General features: G+C 39.2%; 1 protein-coding gene across 2 annotated transcripts in view; it reads right to left on the bottom strand.

The window, feature by feature from the left end:
- The window catches only part of acaca (acetyl-CoA carboxylase alpha), a 303263-nt gene that overhangs the window by 139361 nt on the left and 144324 nt on the right, over positions 1–19578 (bottom strand). The window contains exons 37-41 of one of the 2 annotated variants that reach the window (XM_041197029.1): positions 19311–19466; positions 17780–17983; positions 12242–12397; positions 10031–10171; positions 9365–9487 (exon numbers count right to left, since the gene is read on the bottom strand). In XM_041197029.1, the coding sequence (XP_041052963.1) occupies positions 9365–9487; positions 10031–10171; positions 12242–12397; positions 17780–17983; positions 19311–19466 (780 nt within the window). The remainder of the gene's footprint in view (positions 1–9364; positions 9488–10030; positions 10172–12241; positions 12398–17779; positions 17984–19310; positions 19467–19578) is intronic. The other variant, XM_041197030.1, reaches the window with a different exon arrangement.

The raw sequence follows: 19578 nt of genomic DNA, 5'->3' as shown, positions 1-19578 counted from the left end.
TGATGTATCCCATCATGTCTTGGCACATTGTTCTCATTTAGTTTAAATAACTTCTTCAACATTTTCCTTCTATTTACGATTTCGCTCAATCCAGTTAAACCATTTCAGGATTTAACTCCTCCCCAACATCCCTTTTTTATAAACACTAAAGCAAAACATTTGTTAAGTATTCCAGCCTATTTCCAATTATCCTCTACTCTCACTATCCTCACGTTCCAAGGATCTCATATCAACATTCTTTTTTTACTGACATATTTGTAGAATACTTTATTGGTTATTTTATGTTAAGGTTGTCTCCTCATAATAATGCCTTAATGGTTTCCTCAGCCCTTTCTTAACCTGTTTCCTTTACTATCTCAATCTCTCTTATTTTTATCATATCTACAATCTTCAATTTCAGTTTGCTTCTAACATCCTTATTCTCCAGAGTGCTCTGAAACTTCTGAAAAGTGGTCATTTTTTTTGAACAGCTTATGTTTATACCACAACTTTGCAACTGCAATCTCAGTTTTAACAATGTCCCGATCTAAAGTGCCGTCTGCCAGTTTCTCTTCCACCTCACCTCAGCTAGCTCATTCCTCATCCTTCTAAAGTCTGTCCTATTCCAATTTGAAGTCCTTCCTTTAGTACTAACTTTTCCCATGTCTATTTTGATCCTAATTTGTATTATGTTATGAACATCACTCCTGAGGTGCTCACCCACATTTGATTCCTCTACTTATAACTCAATCTGATCCAAGGAACCTCTCTACACCCAATCACTGCTGGGTGGTTTCTTTGTGATTCCTAGAGAAAAAAATTTATAGGTTGATATACAGGCAGTTGTGAGATCTTAGTTTACAAAAACATTGGAAATTAGTGATTGTTCTCCTAATTATATTTCCGTTATGCCAAAAAAATGACATAATTTTGTCATACAACAAAACTTTGATTAAAAAGTGACCTCAGCATTTAATCCATCCGTAAATTTTGTCAGCAAACAAGACAGGAAAACATATTGGAATAGATCTACTGACAGAAGTAAAAACAGAGCAGTGAAGGCTGGGTCATTGAATATATTCAAGGCCACGTTAGACAGATTTTTGATTGACAAGTCAAAGGTTACGAGTGGTAAGCAGGAAGGTGGAGTTAAGCCACAATCAGATCAGCCATGATCTTATCGAATGGTGGAGGAGGCTCGAGGGTCCAAATGGTCTACTCTTGCCCCTATTTTTTATTTTATGTGCTGATGAAAGGTCATCAGAATGGCCACATGCACAAGGCACTGAGCATATTCCACCAATATGGAAATAATTAAAAGTGAAAAATTCACCTCTATTGCAAGAGAATTTTGAGTACAGGAGTAAAGAAGTCTTCCTGTAATTGTATAGCACCTTGGTGAGACCATTCCTGGAACAGTTCTGATTTCTTTACTTCAGACAAGGTGTACTTGCCATAAAGGGAGTGCAACCAAGGTTCACGAGACTGATCTCTGGGACGGCGGGATTGTCCTATAAGCAGGGATTGAGGAGACTGGTCCTACATTCTCTAGAGTTTAGAAGAATGAGAGGTAATCTCTTTGAAGCATACAAAATTCTTACAGAGCTTGACAGGGTAGATGCAGGAAGGTTGTTTCCCCTGACTGAGTGGTCTAGAACCAGGGGAGACAGTCCCAGAACAGGAGGTTGGTCATTTAGGACCGAGATGAGGAGAAATTTCTTCACACAGAGGGTGGTGAATCTTTGGCATTCTCTACCCCAGAGAGCTGAGGAGGCTCAGTCTTTTGAGCATATTCAAGACAGAGGTCAATAGATTTCTAGATATTAAAGATGTCATGGGACATGGGAATAGTGCAGGAAAATGGCACTGAGATAGAAGATCAGGCAAGATCTAGTTGAATGTTGGAGCAGGCTCAAGGGGCCAAAGACTCCTACTCCTATATCTTGTGTTCTTATGTTCAGCATATTTTACTTCCTGGTTTGCTGTCTGTGAGAATACTTGATGTGATTGGCTGGTTACCCTGTTTGAGGGCATCGCTGTTATTGGGCACCTGGAGATCCCCTTGGCGCCAAGTTCAAACTGAGTTGAGAAAGGGGAAATCCATGCCATAGAGATCACTAGATTATTATGGGCTGCTTCCTCAGAGGTCAGCAGTGAGCTCATGGCTTCACCACTGACTAAAATCCAGGCCAACATTTTCAGGAGGTTGTTGCAGGAAAGCAGTGTTCAATGGTCACCTTATAATCAAATACAGAGATTCCCAAGTAAAGCCTTTTTCATTGCACAACATATTTCTACAGAAATCTTACTTCAGTTAGCAATCTTGTGTCTAAATAATGATGGAAAATCAAGAGTATAAAAATCCTACTATATCCCCAAAGTGTAAATCATAAAGGATTAGAGAAGACTCCAAGATAGCCAGAAAAGGTTTAACTATTACAATGGGATCTTTTCAAATCCTGCAGGATTTAATTTGTTTTGTATCATACAATAGAATTTCAGCAGGAGTACATAAAGGGAGCACATTTCTTCTTAGCCTCTGTGCATCGTCAGTGTGGCAAAATTATTGAAGTTCAACCATTAAAAAATGTTTTTTACTCACATAAATGAACTCTGCAGTCCTGTTTGACCCCCAAAGAAAAATGCAATAATTGTTCTAGATTATTGTTAAGTGACAGGTTTGCTTCATCTGTTGCCAGCACAAAGAAACTGCAATCACCTGATTTATCCTGACAACGTAAAATCTGATCAAATATAATATTAGTGTGTCAACAGGTTCATGAACCATTCTCTGTCAGAAGATAAAAATATAGGTTATGATGTTACTAAATGCCTGACGCAATGGCCAAACCAATGGGGAAGCTGTTTTCAAAACATAGAACAGTCAAGCAGGCAAAATGATTTTTCCCCCTTTACTCTGCAGGTGCTAGCTCATGCTAAGATATAGGCACTCTGGGCACTACACGTCCTTCAGAGTCTCACTCAAGTGGCCGCTCTTTATGTGAGCATTCACGTCATAACCAAGTCCAATCGTACAGTCTCACAACAAACGTATGTGTGTGTTTTCAGCAGTATTCCCTTCCCAGCAACAGCTCTAATTGAGATCATCGAGCCAGGGACAAAGAACCGTGTTGGCCTGTCTGGTCCAGTTCTACATTCAGCAGTGTGCTAGCCAACTGATCCATCAGGGAGCTCCAAGTAACTTTTATATTAATGATTTTCATTAATTTAAGTATCATTGATTCTAGACGATATTTCAAAGCTAATAACAAAATAGATATAAACAATCTTGCTCCAAAATCCAGAGTAGCAAATTACTTCCCAGCTCCTTGGTCCAGACACAACAGCACTTTCTACACAGTCCTGATCCAGCAAAAAATGTCCCAGATCATTTCATTGCTCAGCAGACTCTGAGTATGGAGGGTCTAGCACATGTCAATCATCTTTCTAACATTATTAACCTCTTGTAAAAGATCAGATTTTCTCTTAGTACACTCAATTTCAGCATGAGTGATTCAATGAGCTAAAAAGAGACTAATATTTCCAGCTGACTTCCCCACCCCACCCAAGTAAGCATAATTCTGATCCAATGTATGCGTTTCTTGGCAAATAAGCTGTTTTTAACTGGACCTGATGGTACGTAAAGATCCAATTCTAATATCACTCATTTACTGTGATACAATATGCAAGAGCTTATTTTAACCAGTGCTGCAACATAGTGGGCCAGATTTTGCTGTGGAAATAATAATGATGCTATCAGTGTTCACCATTATTGAAGAGTAAAATCAGGCAGCAACCGCACACGTATGGCTAAACGCAGAAATCAGGAATCAGCAGCTCGAGTTACCCTGTTCTTCAAGAAACTGTATGCAAATCGTATCGTGGCAAGAGACTCGGTATTGATACAAATGAAGGGTGTGAAGCTACTGTACTTGCGTGACAGATGCCCACTAAACATGCCAGGGAAAGTTAGGCCATTTTTAATGGTATGTCAAGTCTTACTTACTGATAAACAACTCTCTGTCACTGATGTGGAGTTTCATTCCTTCAGTTTTACACAGAGATTTAAAAATTTTAAAAATTTCTTTTTTGTTCCATCTCTTATTTCTCGATCATTTTTTTCTTTCCTTCTCTTTTTCTCACTTCATGTACTTGATTTGACAATGAAGTAAGCATTCTAACCAACGGTACTTAATTCAGAACATTAATAATTCTCCAACCTGATTAGTTAAGGACATACACAGTTGTTTGCCTGGTTCACATGCACCCTTGTAATGGGTGATGCGTTATTTTGGCTTTCTAATTCACAGCAGGTTCCAGTGAAAAATCCCATAGTAAATTTGTGGGCAACTGTAAAACTAAGTGTAATAAACGACGGGCCACTGAACACAGCCCAGCCAATTGTTTTCAAAGTACAATGCCAGAGGAACTGGAGAAATACCTATGATTCTCTCAGGACAAAAGTTCTGATCTCAGCAGGGTTGTCAAGGAATGGAGGGGAGAAAAATGAATTAATAAAAGCAAATATGAATCCAAACAACACAGTTCTCTTCAACCTTCCCGTGGTTAGCCATTCAGAAGTTAAGTGAGCAGATTCATTGCAGCAGGTATAACACAGATGGAGACAAATGTGCAATGTATGTGACCATGAAAGACACCACAACCAAGCACAGTCTTATTCTTAGCCTTCACCCAAAAATGCAAACTTTCCAGAATCACACAGTGCAGAAGAAGCCCTTTGGCCCATCGAGTCTGCACCAACACGTAAGAAATGTCTGACCTACCTACCTTATCCCATTTACCAGCACTTGACCCATAGCCTTGAATGTTATGACGTACCAAGTGCTCATCCAGGAACTTTTTAAAGAATGTGAGGCACCTCCACCACCCTCCCAGGCTGCGCATTCCAGACTATCACCACCCTCTGGGTAAAAAATTTTTTCCTCACATCCCCCCTAAACCTCCTGACTCTCACTTTGAAATTATGTCCCCTTCTCATCTGGACGGCTTAATTCCATGCCCACCAACTAAACGGTATACTCAATAACTGAGATACCAGAGCTAGCTTGGCCCAGAGCTAGTAACCTAGCAGATCACAGTTTCCAGTTCCACTTTAGGATTCAAGCCTATAATCTAAGCTGATGCTTTAGTACAGTACAGAGCAAAAGCTGCATCGTCAGGGATGTTGTCTTTCAAATGAGACTTTAAATCAAGATCTGTCTACCTCTTCAGGTGGATGCAAAAGTTCTCATGACACTATGTGAAGAAAAATGAGGAGTTCATCTAATATCTTGGTCAACATTTCTCTCAAAAATATTAACAAAAATGGGTAATCTAGTCATTTATCTTATTGGTATTATGTGAGCAGCCATGGGGAGCAAACATTTGATATTTAATTGAATGTGAAGCTGTTTGGGGTGTCCTGAGGGCAATAAATGTATGGTACATTCTTTGATCTTTATTACTGAATAAGTAAAAACTAGTTAAAAATAAGTAATAATATAGAAAGGAGATGGCTATTGAATATAATGTTAAGAAAAGCTGCTCACTTGAGTTGATGGCTAAAGGGACTCCTCATTCTGCTTGCCCTGCAAGCTGTGATCTGTCTAACAGGGGTACAATTCACATATAGCTTGTGTCACATTAATAGTGAATGTATTTGTTCAACATGACTCCATCCAGTATTTTAAGAAAAGTGGACCACATTTAAAATAAATAGGTTAACAGCATCATTAACTTAGGGAGAAAAGAAATTTCATGAGGAGATAGTGTGACTAATATCAACTGTAAGTTCAAGCCAACTGCATTTGTAAAGTTGTTTTGTACCATAGTTGATCAGGAGGAGACAGAAGTCAGAAATGAAGTTCTGCAGCCTTTGAAGGGTAAAACTTAAATTTTTTTTTGCTTCTGATTTTTCTATCAAAAAATGCTGCCTGCTCATTAATTACTTCACTGGCGGCATAAGCTAAACTCTAGTTTATAAATGAGTCATTTCCACCCAGAGCCCCTCTCTTTAATTAGAACACCAAATCTTATTTTGGAGTTGTTAAAATGTTACAGTGCTGCATTATAAACCATTTGTGCAGCTCCAGACAGAGCAAACAGAACATGCTCAAGTCCAGGCAGCAGAGAGCGGCTGGTAATTTCAACCAAGACCAAGTCCTGCTCCTTTGGGAATTATCCATTTTCCCAGTTTTCATCAGCAGCAGCACAGAATGGAAATTGTGTGGCTGAGTTCAGTTCTTTGCACTGCATTCTGCAGTTGGGCAAGGGATTAATATTAAAGAAATGGGACACACACACACACACACACTAAAATGGTCAAGAGTTTGAGGAAACTGCTGGCAAAATAGTCTGTGCAGCTAAGCTTATAAAGCTCAAACTAATTTACTTCTTTCATATTTTACAACAAGAAAATAAAAATTAAGCCTACATTTTTGCAATGCTGCCAAACTGTGCCTAAGCTATAAGCAGTGAGGCAAATCCTTTTAGAAACAATTGTAAATTAAACTTAGCATTTAGGAATCATAATTTTGCCCCAATACAAAAAAGGTTTGAGATCAGGATAAGCAGGAGGGGCAGAATTTGGGTGGAATGTCTGTAAGTCCACTGCCAATAGGGCTATAATTGCAGCGATGCTTCCAATGCTTTACGGATGACAATCTTTCACAAGATTATTTGACCTACTTGCTCTCATTCTTCAGGGAAGTAAATCCTACCATATCCATATTTGATGGTAATCTCAGGGTCCTGTAACACGCAAGTACTATTCAACTCATCCACCATGCCCTTCCCCCTTCCAAAAGTACTTAATTGGCAGGAAAGCACTTTGAGACATCCTGAAGCTGTGGTAGGTCCAAACAAATACAAGTTCTTCCTCTGTTTCATGACTGGAAATACAGAACTTTGTTATTACTCAGGTGTGATACTTATCAGTGCACAGCTGGAAAGCCCCAGGTTTAATGCATGGTTGGTGCCAAGTTAACTGGCCTCAGCCAGGACATCAATAGGGCCATAAAAATTTGCCTCAGGAAACTCTCCCAGATAGTTGTGAATGGCATGCGAGAACTATATTATTCTTGTCACACTGTAGAAGATAGAAATTACATACCCAAAATATAGGATAACCAAGGGGTTAATAAGAGTGAGGAACTTAAAAGTAATTAATATCGGAAGAAAAAAAGTATTAGAGAAACTTAAGAGATTAAAAGCCAACAAATCCCCAGGACTTGTTGGTCTACATCCTAGGGTTCTTAAAGAGGTAGCTTCAGATATGGTGGATGCACAGATTATGACTTTCCAAAATTCACTAGGTTCCGGGATGGTCCCAGCAGATTGGAAGTTAGCAAATGTAGCATGCTACTCAAGGAAGGAGGGAGAGAGAAAACGGAACTACAGGCTAGTTAGCCTGACATCAGTTGTCAGGAAAATGCTGGAATCTATTAAGGAAGTCTTAACAATGCACTTAGAAACTTATAACATGATCAGCCAGATTCAACATGGTTTTATGAAAAAGAAATTATTTTTGACAAATTTATTAGTGCTTTTTTGAGCATGTAACTAGTCAGGTAGATACAGCAGTATACTTGGATTTCCACAAGGCATTCGATAAGGTGCCACACAAAGGTTAATGTGCAAATAGAAATAAACGGGGCTTTTTCAAGTTGGCAGGCTGTAACTAGTGGAGTGCCGCAAGGATCAGTCCTGGGGCCTCAGCTATTTACAATCTATATCAACAACTTAGATGAAGAGACAGAGCAACGTTAACAAGTTTGCTGATAATACAAAGTTAGCTGGGAGTGTAAGCTGTGAGGAAGACGCAAAGAGGTTGCAAAGATTAAGTGAGTCGGCAACAAGGTGACATTTGGAGTATAATGTGGGGAAGTGTGATGTTATTCACTTTGGTAGTAAGAATAGAAAAGCAAAATATTTTTTAAAAGGCATGAAACTTCTAAATGTTGATGTTCAGAGAGGCTGGGTTTATTTATATAAGGAACACAGAAATTTAACATGCAGGTGCATTAAACAAGTAAGGCGGCAAATAGCATGTTGGCTTTTATTTCAAGATGATTGGAGTACAAGAATAAAGAAGACTTGCTATATTTGTGTAAGGCTTTGGTGAGATCACACCTGGAGTACTGTGTGCAGTTTTGGTCTCCATATCAAGAGAAGGATATACTTACATTGGAAGCTGTACACTGAAAGTTGACTATACTGGTTCCTAAGCTGGTTGTCCTATAATGACAGTTGAGTAAATTGAGCCTATACTCTAGAATTTAGAAGAACGATAAGTGATCTCACTGAAACATAAAAGATTCTGAAGGAGCTTGCTAGGCTGGATACTGGGAGCTCGTTTCTGCTGGTCAGGGAAATCTAAAACATGGGGGCCGAGTCTCAGGATTAGGGCCAATCACTTAGGACTGAGATGAAGAGATATTCACTCAGAGGACTGTGAATCACTGGAATTCTCTACCCTAGGGGTTCTGCATGTTCCACCTTTGAATATATTTAAGGCTGTGATAGACAGGTTTCTGGTCTTTCAGGGGATCAAGGGATATATTGAGTGGGTGGGAAAGTGGAGTTGAGGCAAAACATCAGCCATGATTGTACTGAATGCTGGAGCAGGCTCGAGGGGGCCTTATAGTTTATTTTTCCTCCTATTCCTTTTGTTATGCATTTCCCCACCTCTGGCTAAATAGCTTGCTGACATTCACTGCCAAGGCTCACACATGAAAATTTACATGGGTGAGGTACTGGACAGTTTCCAGCCTCTGCAAAACCAGGCTGCACTGCAAAGAATCAGCATCTTCAGCAGAGGAATTTTAATATCCTAGTTTGCTGGGGAACAGAGAAAACCCACTGGATTTGATTTTACCTTTGTGCTACTTTTAGGGCACTAGTTAATATCCCCCATCAAGTTCCTGTTTCTGTCGTTTCAACAAGGCTATTAAAAGCAACATTGTTAACAACAGATGTAAATTACACAAACAGGAATATGACAGGAACATAGTGGGCTGAAGTTAAAACAGTGCAGCGAGGAAATTAGAATCTCTTCTTGAATTTGTATTTATTCCTTGCTGTCACAAAAAATATATTCCAATAAAACTAGCAGTGAGCAAGTAGAAAACTTGGGAATGTTCCAAAACACCTAGCATACCATAAAGTATATTTGGAATATAGTCATGCTACATAGGCCAATGAGGCAACCTGTTTTTGCACAAATATTAAATGAGATGAATGACGAGAACATCTGTCTTGGTACATTTTATTGAGAAATAAACGTTAGCCAACATACTAAGAGAACTTTTGCCTTCTTCAAATAGTAGCAATGAAATGTTTTATATCCACCTAAACAGGTAGACAGGGTCTTAGTTTAACATCTCACCCGCAAGTTGGCACCTCTGACATCGCAGCATTCCCTCAGTGCTGCACTGATGTTTAGCCTAGAACAGGCTTGTCCAGCCTTTTTGCATGGGTGGGGGTGCAGCACATTTCCATTTTTCTCACACTTGTGGGCCAATGAGTAAATTTCAGAAAGATAGAGTTTGGCACAAGATTAAACACGAATTTCAAAATAAAAGGTGACTAATGAAAAGAAACAACTTGCTGAACAAAAAAAAAATCACAACAATAAATTGATTAATTATTACTATTCTTTAAATTAAGAGGACCATTCAAGTGTGAAAGGGTGAGAGAGAGAGAGAGTGTGTGTGTGTGTGTGTGTGTGTGTGTGTGTGTGTTTGGGCAAATCAATAACACAAATTGTGATCAAGTAGCATTATTTTTCTGCATTATTAAATAAGAAACTTGCATTTTTATATCTCCTTTCACCTTTTCAGAACGTCCTGAAGGATTTTACAAACAGTAACTTTTTGAAGTTAAATCACTAATGTTATATCAGCAATGGTGGCAATTAATTTGTGCTCAGGAAATGAATGATTTGGTCCAATTAACCAAACAATGCCATTTTTTGGATAAGCAGTTGTGGGCTCGTCTGTTTAAGCTAGATAAATACAAGGACTACGCTGCAGTATTCTTTCTTCACACTTACCTCATTGCCTCCAGGTAGCCTGTTCAGCTGTACTAGCTGACCTTGACTGTCCAGCACCAGCTCGGTGAATGTCAGTAGCTCTGCGGGCGGGGAGGGTAAATAGGCCTGCACTTCCATAGAGGTCCATAATTTGATTAAAGACTTAAAAAAAAAAGAAAAATTCAATAAGAAAATATGTTTTTACAGTTAAACTGAGATGTTGAGCATAAACATTTAAAGAATGTATAAATGCATTCTAAGGAGCTGTTGTATAATGCAATATATTAAAGATATTTATGAACTACTTGGGTGGTGTTTCCCATTTGTCATGTTATTTCCCTTTTAAATTTTAGGTAGAGACAGTTTGGGATTGGACACTTTGTTTAGAACTCCTTGTGAGGGGATGTCAGCAGCGAACTAGTCAGGATGTCATAGCTCCCATATGACAGGAAGGCAGAATTAACTGTGGTCCCAGCTTCACATCAGTAGCCAGTGACACCTGATGAAAATGCACTTGTGGATGTCAGCTGAGAAGAGGATTGGAATCAGCTGTGATGCTTTCACATTAGAATGTAAGTCTCCACAGTGACCAGAATATATAAATAATGGACACTTGGAGGAAGTATTAGAGAGCAATTGCACCCAGCAAGGAGTTTACATATTCAGGGGAGAAGTGGAGCAAAAATCAAAGAACAACAAAATATCCCTATTATGGAGTTCTGCTCAGATGACATATTGGCCAGGGAGCCAATCACATTTAAGGCATCGGTGGAATAAACCTCCACAATATCACTTCAGGAGGGGGTTCACAATTAGCATTTCCATCCAGGTTATCTTGAACTAGAATTTTTAAAGTTTACAATTACTGTATGGTGGCCACAGAAAGTATACAGATTAGGTTGATTGGGATGATGCCAGAGATGGGAAACAACAGTTATGAGAAAGCTTAAGGTACTGGGACTGTTTCTACTGAACCAGAGAAAGCCAAGCAGATTCCATAGAGGTTTTTAAAACTATCAAGGGTTTTCATAGAGTGAATAGGGAAGATCATTTCCTCCGTTAGGGAGCTAGTGATCATCAATTTAATTTTGCCATAGAGTGAGGAAAGATATTAGGAAATATTTCTTTACACTATGTTGTTGGAAATCTTTGCTATGTGGCATAATTCAAGGAGGAACATTTGAATTATTTCAGGGAAAATTTGATAAATATTTGAAGCAGGTGAGTTTGTGGAACTTTGAATAGATGGCAGGGCTTTGGGACTAGTTTTGGGTTGTTCAAACAAAGGGCTAGTACCGACATGATGAACCACGTGGCTTTCTTCTGCACTGGACATTTTGATAGAACTATGCAGGACTGAGAAACATTGAAGTACAGAAATATCTTTACAGCACTGAGAACGTCCCTCCCACCTCTGCAGCAATTTCCCAAAATGGCCATTATTCTTATGTGAATCTTGAAAGGAAGTGCCACTCAGTCGGTTTTGGGTGGCGGGTAAGTAATGCGTGCAGGTATGTGTGAAGGAGAAGAGCTTGGTGGTCCTGTCCCATGTCCACAAATAAGCACTTCCAATAGGGGTCTGAAAAGTGATTAGAAACATGGATCTCTGGAGACTCTCTCTCTCCCTAACACAGGGATACTATTGCCAATTGCAATACGTTTACCACAGTCCCAGCAGGTTATAGCTAATTTGGCATAGGTAAGGGACCCTCCTAGACTATATGGCTCAGTTACACATTTAATAATCTTATTATACCATTGGAAGAAATTGTGCAACAATTAAGCAGAATCCTTAACCATCAAGTAGTTTCCTTTCGACCAACATAAAAGCACTGGAAACAGCCTGTCCCAGAAACAACAGTCAGGCCTAATTCTCATCACAAAGGAATCACCTTTCAATGATCGTCAATACAAATAAACATGGTGTGAAGGTCAGACATCTTAAAACTAAATGAATAAAATGCAAATAAATAAGAAATTATTGAAACAAACAAACAATTCACACTAGGAAGTAAATTGTGGGCGATAATCATCATCTCACGATTCAAATGACATTTTAAAAAATTTGCTGGTGTCACTTCGATTCAATGGCAATTCTTGTAATGCACTCCCAGAGAAGCAATATACTCTGTGCATCTAACAAATACATATACAACAGGCTCAGCTCAAACCCACATTGCACAATAAAGCCAACATCACAAAAATTGCAGCATTCCAAAGTGCCACATTTACCTGTCGGAACATTTCAGGCAAGTCGTACACGTATGTCGTTCCAAGGGACTGGGCTTGAAACCTTTTGGACTGCAGTAAGTCTTTGGTAACATAGGGTGTATTGATCAACATTCCATGTAATGGTCCCTGTTTATCTCCATAGGCCTGGAACATGATCTGTTATAAGACAGGAAAGGTGAAGTACTTTCACTTTAAATTGCCAGTCATTTGTTTTATGAATATGTCAGCTCCCGCCTCCTGGACAGAAGCTCATTCTGCTAGTATCATTGAAAGAATTTTGAACATAAAGGGAATTGGGTTGCTACCTGAAAAGAGAAAATGTGCATGGCAGGGGGAATGGGACTGGGTGGAATGCTCTCTCAGAGAGCCAATGCAGACTTGATGGGCCAAATGGCCTCCTTCTGCACTGTAAAGATACTGTGAACACAATTATGAGGACAACGGCGACACCTTTTTGTGACTGCTGGAAGCAAGGGAGTACACTGTCAATCAGAAACCCGATATTCACAAGTTACTTTACACTCTGGAATGTCTAAATTGAACATTGTTGGAAACATATTAATTGGAGCACAACAATTATTAGTCAGATATTAGCCAGATTAGAAGTAGTCATTTGCTTTTGCTGTACTCTGAATACTTTGAGATTCAGAAATCTTCTAGCTTTTTTGAGTGACTACATTAAGAAATTAAGGAAACACTTTCTACTCTCTTTAAATAAAGGCTCTTGTAATTGTCATGAAAATATAATAGTTTTCATAATATTATTGAGATTTATTGGAAAGGTAGGTTAATCGTGGAGTTTGGATTGGTTTCTCTTTGTGGGTGTGTATGTGTGGTAGATTTAGTTGAGTTGCAGACAGCTGGTCTGAAGTTTCTGAGTGATCAAAATGGAAGCTAGGTTTGAAATGCTAAATACATAAACATGGCTGACATGATCAGCCTTCATGGGTGAAGTTTGAGGTGTGAGGAACACTTGCATTCTACTCTGATAAACCACAGGAGTTTGAATTTCAAAGAGATGTTGAGATGTTATACCTAGCCACATGAAGCTAAGTCAAACATTGTGTTTATTTTTCTCAAAGGTTAAAATGAGTACTATGAAAGATTTATATGGAAAAAGTAAAGTTGCAAAGACATATTGGAACAATAGAATTTACATTAAGAGAGAAACATGTATAAAGGAGATGAGGTTATGTGTAAGGAGGGAAGCATTCTAAGGTCTAACACAAGTGTGAAAAGCCTCCAGCCTATATGCATCAGGTTGCTGTCTACAGGAACCAAAGCTAAGAAAACTGAATATCCCTGTCCAAGGTATTGTGTGCTTTGCCTGGGTCTGTTGAAATTTATTTGTTTTACTGATTCCTTAACAAAGATGTAACTGGGAGTCAGATTAATTAGGGGATTTAGGAGTTATTATAGTAGTAATTTGTAGACCTATGTACATGCTTAAAATCTATGCTACAATTAAAAAATGTTTAATTGAGTTTTGTAAAAAGTCCCCCATGACTCAGTGGACTTATTGCTACTGAATTCAAGGCACGCATCTCAAAATAAAATACAAATTGCAAAACAGTTGTGGCAGTTGTTTCAACTGGGATTTGAGCAGCTCGGCATTTAACATCCACTGTGGCACAACATAATACAATATATACGCGCGCGCCTAGATACTGGCTGTTTTTGAAAACATTCTAAAGAAATGGCATCATTTTTATCAAATTGTGCTTTAAGGTGCAAAACTGTAATTCTGCTTTCAAAACAGAAAATCTGTGGAATGTGCACAAGAATTAACAAAGAATTACAGAAAATATACAGCACAGAAACAGGCCATTCAGTCTATGCCAGCATTTATGCTTTACTTGCACTGTGTCCCATCCTTCCTCATCTCACTCTTTTTCCTGCTCCCTTATGGTTATCACGCTTCCTCTTAAATGCATCAACACTATTGCCTTCCTATGGTAGCGAGTTCTACATTCCCACCACTCTTTGGATAAGAAAGCTCCCTGCTGGGTTTTTTGCTGACTATCTTCTATTGGCAGCCTCTAATTATGCTCTTCCCCGTAAGTAATCAAAACATTCCAAAATTTCAAAGACCTCTATTAGACACCCCTCAGATTTCTCTTTTAAATAGGAAAAAGGCCCAGCCAGTTCATCTTTTTCTGGCAGTTACAACCTTGCAGTTCAAATGTCATCCTTTTAAGTATTTTAAGCACTAATATAGTGATCTAAACCGTACAGTACTCTAAGTATCATCTAAGATTGGGCACAAGCTTAACATAACTTCTCTATTTTTCAGTTCTATCCCTTATGGCCTTGTTTACCTGCATCACAACTTTTGGTGATTTGCTCATTTATATTCCCAGATCCCCATGCTCCTCAACCCCACATGGATTTTATTTTTCAATTAATGCATGACCTCACTTTTCTTACCCAAGTGTAACAGCTCACACTTAAATATGTTGAAATTCATTTGCCAATTATATGCCATTTCTGCAAGCTTGTTAATTTCTTCTTGTAATTTATTATAGTCTACAAATTTAGAAATTGTGTTTTTGATTCCAAAGTCTGAATTGTTAGTATAATTTACGAACAACACCAGCCCTAGTATTGAGCCTCATGAGACCTAATTTCCCACCTTCTGCTATTCTGAAAGCTACCTTATTTGAGCAGCTTCTGAAAGGAGAATACCCTTGCTTCACAATTTGGTCTACAAAAGATGAATGCATCCTTATGCTAATCAACCTCCTGAACATTTCCTGCAGGTTCTGCTCTTTTTTGTTGAGATTTCACCATGGTTTTTTGCCTCTTATTCTGCTCCTTAGTGGGTTAGACCATGGGTTTTTCTAGAGCTTGCATCAAAGCACACCATGATAAGTTGCCATGTGTTGCAGGTTGGGGATTAGTGGTGCGTCTCCGAAGGAGCCACGATAGGCAACCCTGCCATAATCCATTGCTACTGTATCTTTCATCAGCAGCCGGCCTCGAAAGCAATCAATCATGCGTACGAGTGGTCTCTGAGGAATCTTTCCAAAGGCTACCAGAGGTTACCTGCACAAACATTCTAATCTCCTCTTCCACTGTATTACCAAGTAGTCATTTCTCTGACCTCTTTTGTCATTTACAATACATAATAAAAATGAAAGTTTTCGCCATGAAAAAACGTCTTCTTCCACACAATTACAAAGGGGAAGAAAAAAACAAGTCATGGCATTATTTACTGACAAGAAAGGGCTTGCCTTGAAGCCATTGTGATATGAGTTAATGTAATCAAGCTGTACAAAGAGCTACAGCAACTGTGGTTAAGAATAGCAGTACCACTAAGAGAACACAGAAGATTAAATCACTTCTTTTGCCCCCATCTCTCCCCTCCCTTGCTGTGGCTGTTAGAAGTATACTCAGTAATTTCATTATCATAAACTCAATCAGAAGAATATCAAAGAAAAGGTCAGGTTGCAAATTACAAAAAGCAGAAATCAACTTTTTTTTCCAGCAATAGAATCATTCAGTTCCTCAAATATTTATAATTAAAATGATGGATACCAAGCTGGTTTAAGGAGAAAAGTAAAATGTACATTTTTATACAAAGGGGATGACAATGACTCCATCAATGGTTGGGGGATTGGGGCACTATCATAATACATTTGCAATTGTGGGGTTAGGGCAGCATTGCTTGATTTTTTTTTAGTGCAGCATATCATGGAGCAGAAAGGCTCAGGATTAATCTGGTGGTCTTCCACCCAGTTTGCAACTAACCTTTCACTCTTAGGAAGACAGACCATACCCCACACGTCCAAGTATTCTTTGAAATTCTGCTCTTCTCCCCCGGCTTGCCACCTGTGATGTCATCAATGTCTTGTTGATCTTCCCTGCATTTCACTTTCACCTTAAAAGCTTTAGCTCCCTCAGGTCTCGGGCGGGCTCTGGTTCACCACTCCACCAGCTATAGTAGCTACATCAATGGCCTCTGATCCACATGCCACAAGTTCAAATGCACTTGCCATTTGAACAATTTGACTGTTCATTTCCAGATCGACCTGACTCAGCTCAAACTGTACCATCACTTCCTCTCTTTGGCCGAAATTTCACGCTAATCAATTCAAAACAATTCTAAATGAAACAATTGCACCTCTCCTTATTCCAGTCTGGTTTCTGCTCTGCTCAATCTGAAATTGTAACAGTTAAAGTAACAAATGACATTTGTGTGACTGCAACATCATTTCTCAAGCCCCCCTGTTTCCAACACCATTGGTTATCCCACTGTCCTCTGTCTTTCTTTTGCAATCCACCTTCATGGCACTGGTGTCTCCTAGTTTAACTTAAACCTGTTGGAATGAAGGTATTACAGTGTCTCCAACAACTTCTCCTCCAGTCAACCCTCATGTGTTCCACAGGTTTCTCCTCTTCACCACCTAAATGTCACCCCTTGGCAACATTATTTAAAAAGCCCAGATTCAGCTTCCATATATGTGCTGATGGAACAAACCCAAACCCACGTCTATATCCCCGTTAAATTAGCAGTTGCTACACTCCTATTGCCTGTCTGTCATCAAGACCCAGCTGATTAAACATTTCCTCCAGCTTTACAATGAAGTTGAAGCCCTTCCCTTTTGACACCCACTGTCACTAATACTTGCCATAGCACCACTAGCCTCCCAGGCTGCCACACTGTGCTAAATCAAGAGTGAAATCTTGGTTTACTGCACAACTCAGCAGCCTTCCCTATATACAAGTTCAATTCCAACTCAATCCTATCCTTTCCCATTTTGTCTCCAAATTTCAAGACCCCACAAACACCATAATACTCTTATTGTCATCATATCACCTCAATTTTCCACCTTTCAACATATTCAAACTTCTACAGCCTACCTATCTCATCCATAGTAAATCCTGTACTCTATTAACCTTATTCTAACAAAGCTCTGTGTCTCAAAGGGCAGACTTCAAAATGCTCATTCTTTTCTCAAGTCACTCATTGGCCTTGCCCGACCTTACCTGAGTGACCTTTGCCTGCTTAAATTTTCCTGCGTGCATTGTATCCCATCTAACAATAGACTTCTCTGTCTCCTGTCCGTCAACTTCACTCTCAGTGGTTGCTTGTTCAGCCACCATGCTCTGGTACCCTTGGAACTCCCTCCTACTTCAATCCACCTTACTACTTATTTTTAAAATACCTGCACAACCCTCAGGCTGTGCCTTTGATCGCCCACCCTAATCCTCCTAATTTTTCACTTCCCCTAGTTCTGTGCAAACTTAGGCACCAAATTGAAGAATATATTTTCAATAATGCTTTGCATTTACACCTGTAGTAGCTAGACAACAGAACTCCTCTGCAGGCAATCTCCAACCTAATTCTAGCTGACTTTCCCACCAAAATTAGATAAATGAGTCCAAGATCACAGAAATTCTACCATATTAGAAATACATCGCAATTCTGTAAAAGTGGTATATCTATAACTTTCTTTACAGCACATTATCAACAAGCTTCAGGAAACAAAATTAACTTGCTTAAATAGTGGAAATTGACTCATTAACTTTTCTTACCTGTCCAGTCCTGGAGTTTGTCACTTCCTTGTACAGACTGATGTCTAAATAATAACCAGACTCATTGGTCAGGAACAGCCTGATGGGAATAGCTTTGCCAGTAGGTGTCAGTCGAATATTTATTTTCAACTCAGCCTGAAGCACACGCAGTTTCCAGAGACGACTGCCATATCGCATGACCATGCTGCGCACAGACTCTTCTATCTGGAGGAAGGAACAGAAACAGAACACTCAGAACAATCATTGCAGGATTACTGAAAAAAAAATCACTGTGCTACCACTTCGGTTATTCCCCCAACGCATGCTGGGAACATATTAGCTGCAGTTCTGGTGAAAAACCATCAACCTGAAACTTTAACTCTGGTTCTCTCTCCACATACACTGCCTGGCCTCCAGCATTTGCAACATTTTCTGTTCCTATTGCATCAAATACTGTTTTGTTCAGATTCCACTCATACACTCTCAGAAATTACTTCAACATCTTCCTCCTAATTCTCTCTCTCTCCATATTCTGAAGTCATGGTTTGTGCTCCAGTAACAATCTATGATCCCAGCAGGCCACCAGTTACCATACCTTGATGACCATTACTAAATTGTAAACCTGGACAGTATGTGTTGACAGGCTATTTGACTGAAGGGCTGAATCCTGTCCTCACTGAAAGCTGGCAACTTATCAGAAGCGAGTGGAGTGATAATGGATAGCAATAAGGACCGGGATTCTCTACTTAATGTTTTCATCCATCCCATGTATGTTGATGTAGCCCATCTGTTGCCTGGCTGAGATCAGCTGACTGAGCACGATGATCGAATTAGAAACATTCTGCTGTGCAAGGTTTGGTACCACATCACACAGCGTGCTTACCATTGAATGCATCACAGGCAATATGATTATGTTCTAATAAACTGGGGGTTATTCAATTTCAGGGTGACCATGAGCAAACAGCTTCAAAGTTAAAATTTTGTAATCTAGGAACATCTAAACTGCAGTAAACTCTTCAATCTATTGCAACAACAGCTTCAACTATTCATTTGAAAGTTTAATTAAAAATATTCTTTAAATAGATGGGATTCTACAACACATTATTGGTGACAGAACACAACACAAATAGAAACAGCTTCCTGTGAGGCACTCATCTTTGACCATACAATTGCATTATAGATATGCTGGCAGTGTGCACTGTCACCTGTGCCATTCCACATGAGTTGTAGTCTCTCTCAAGTTGACAAGGCTTGACCTAACAACCAGGCGAGGTGGTTCACCCCTTGACTAGGGGATGAAGTTATTGAGAAGCAGAATAATGCTCATTTCTCTAAAAATTAATGAGCCCATGAACATAAATGTATTCTCAGAGATTATAAGACAATCTTTGCCATGGTTTTAATAGCAGGTTGGATACCTGTGTCCTACTAGATTATGGCACAGTATGATCTGCAAACCAGTGCACCAATACACCTCAACAGAAATCACCAAAGATTTAGATTGTGATTTACTTCTTCACTTTGTCAAGAGAATTCCAAAGAAAGTGGCTACCTTTGAAGGATCCATGATGACAGTGGGAACAAAGTTAAGGAAGATATGGTTGCAATCTGTTCGAACATTAGTGTTGTTAAACGCTACTTCCAGCTCATCCATTGCCTCCAGCAGCAAACGTTCTCCCTCATTCTGCAGATATTCAAAGGAGGCTTCCTACAGACAAGATTAATATCAGTATGAAAGTGCTTTGATCTTACTAAAACTCATTCATTTAAAAAAAAATCTAAAGCTACATCTTAAGCCACGTAATATATAAAATAGTCTG

This window comes from Carcharodon carcharias, chromosome 10 (assembly GCF_017639515.1).
Source record: "Carcharodon carcharias isolate sCarCar2 chromosome 10, sCarCar2.pri, whole genome shotgun sequence".
Classification (NCBI taxonomy): domain Eukaryota; kingdom Metazoa; phylum Chordata; class Chondrichthyes; order Lamniformes; family Lamnidae; genus Carcharodon; species Carcharodon carcharias.
The sequence above is the reverse complement of the archived record's forward strand: the minus strand, read 5'-3'. Positions and strand labels throughout refer to the sequence as shown.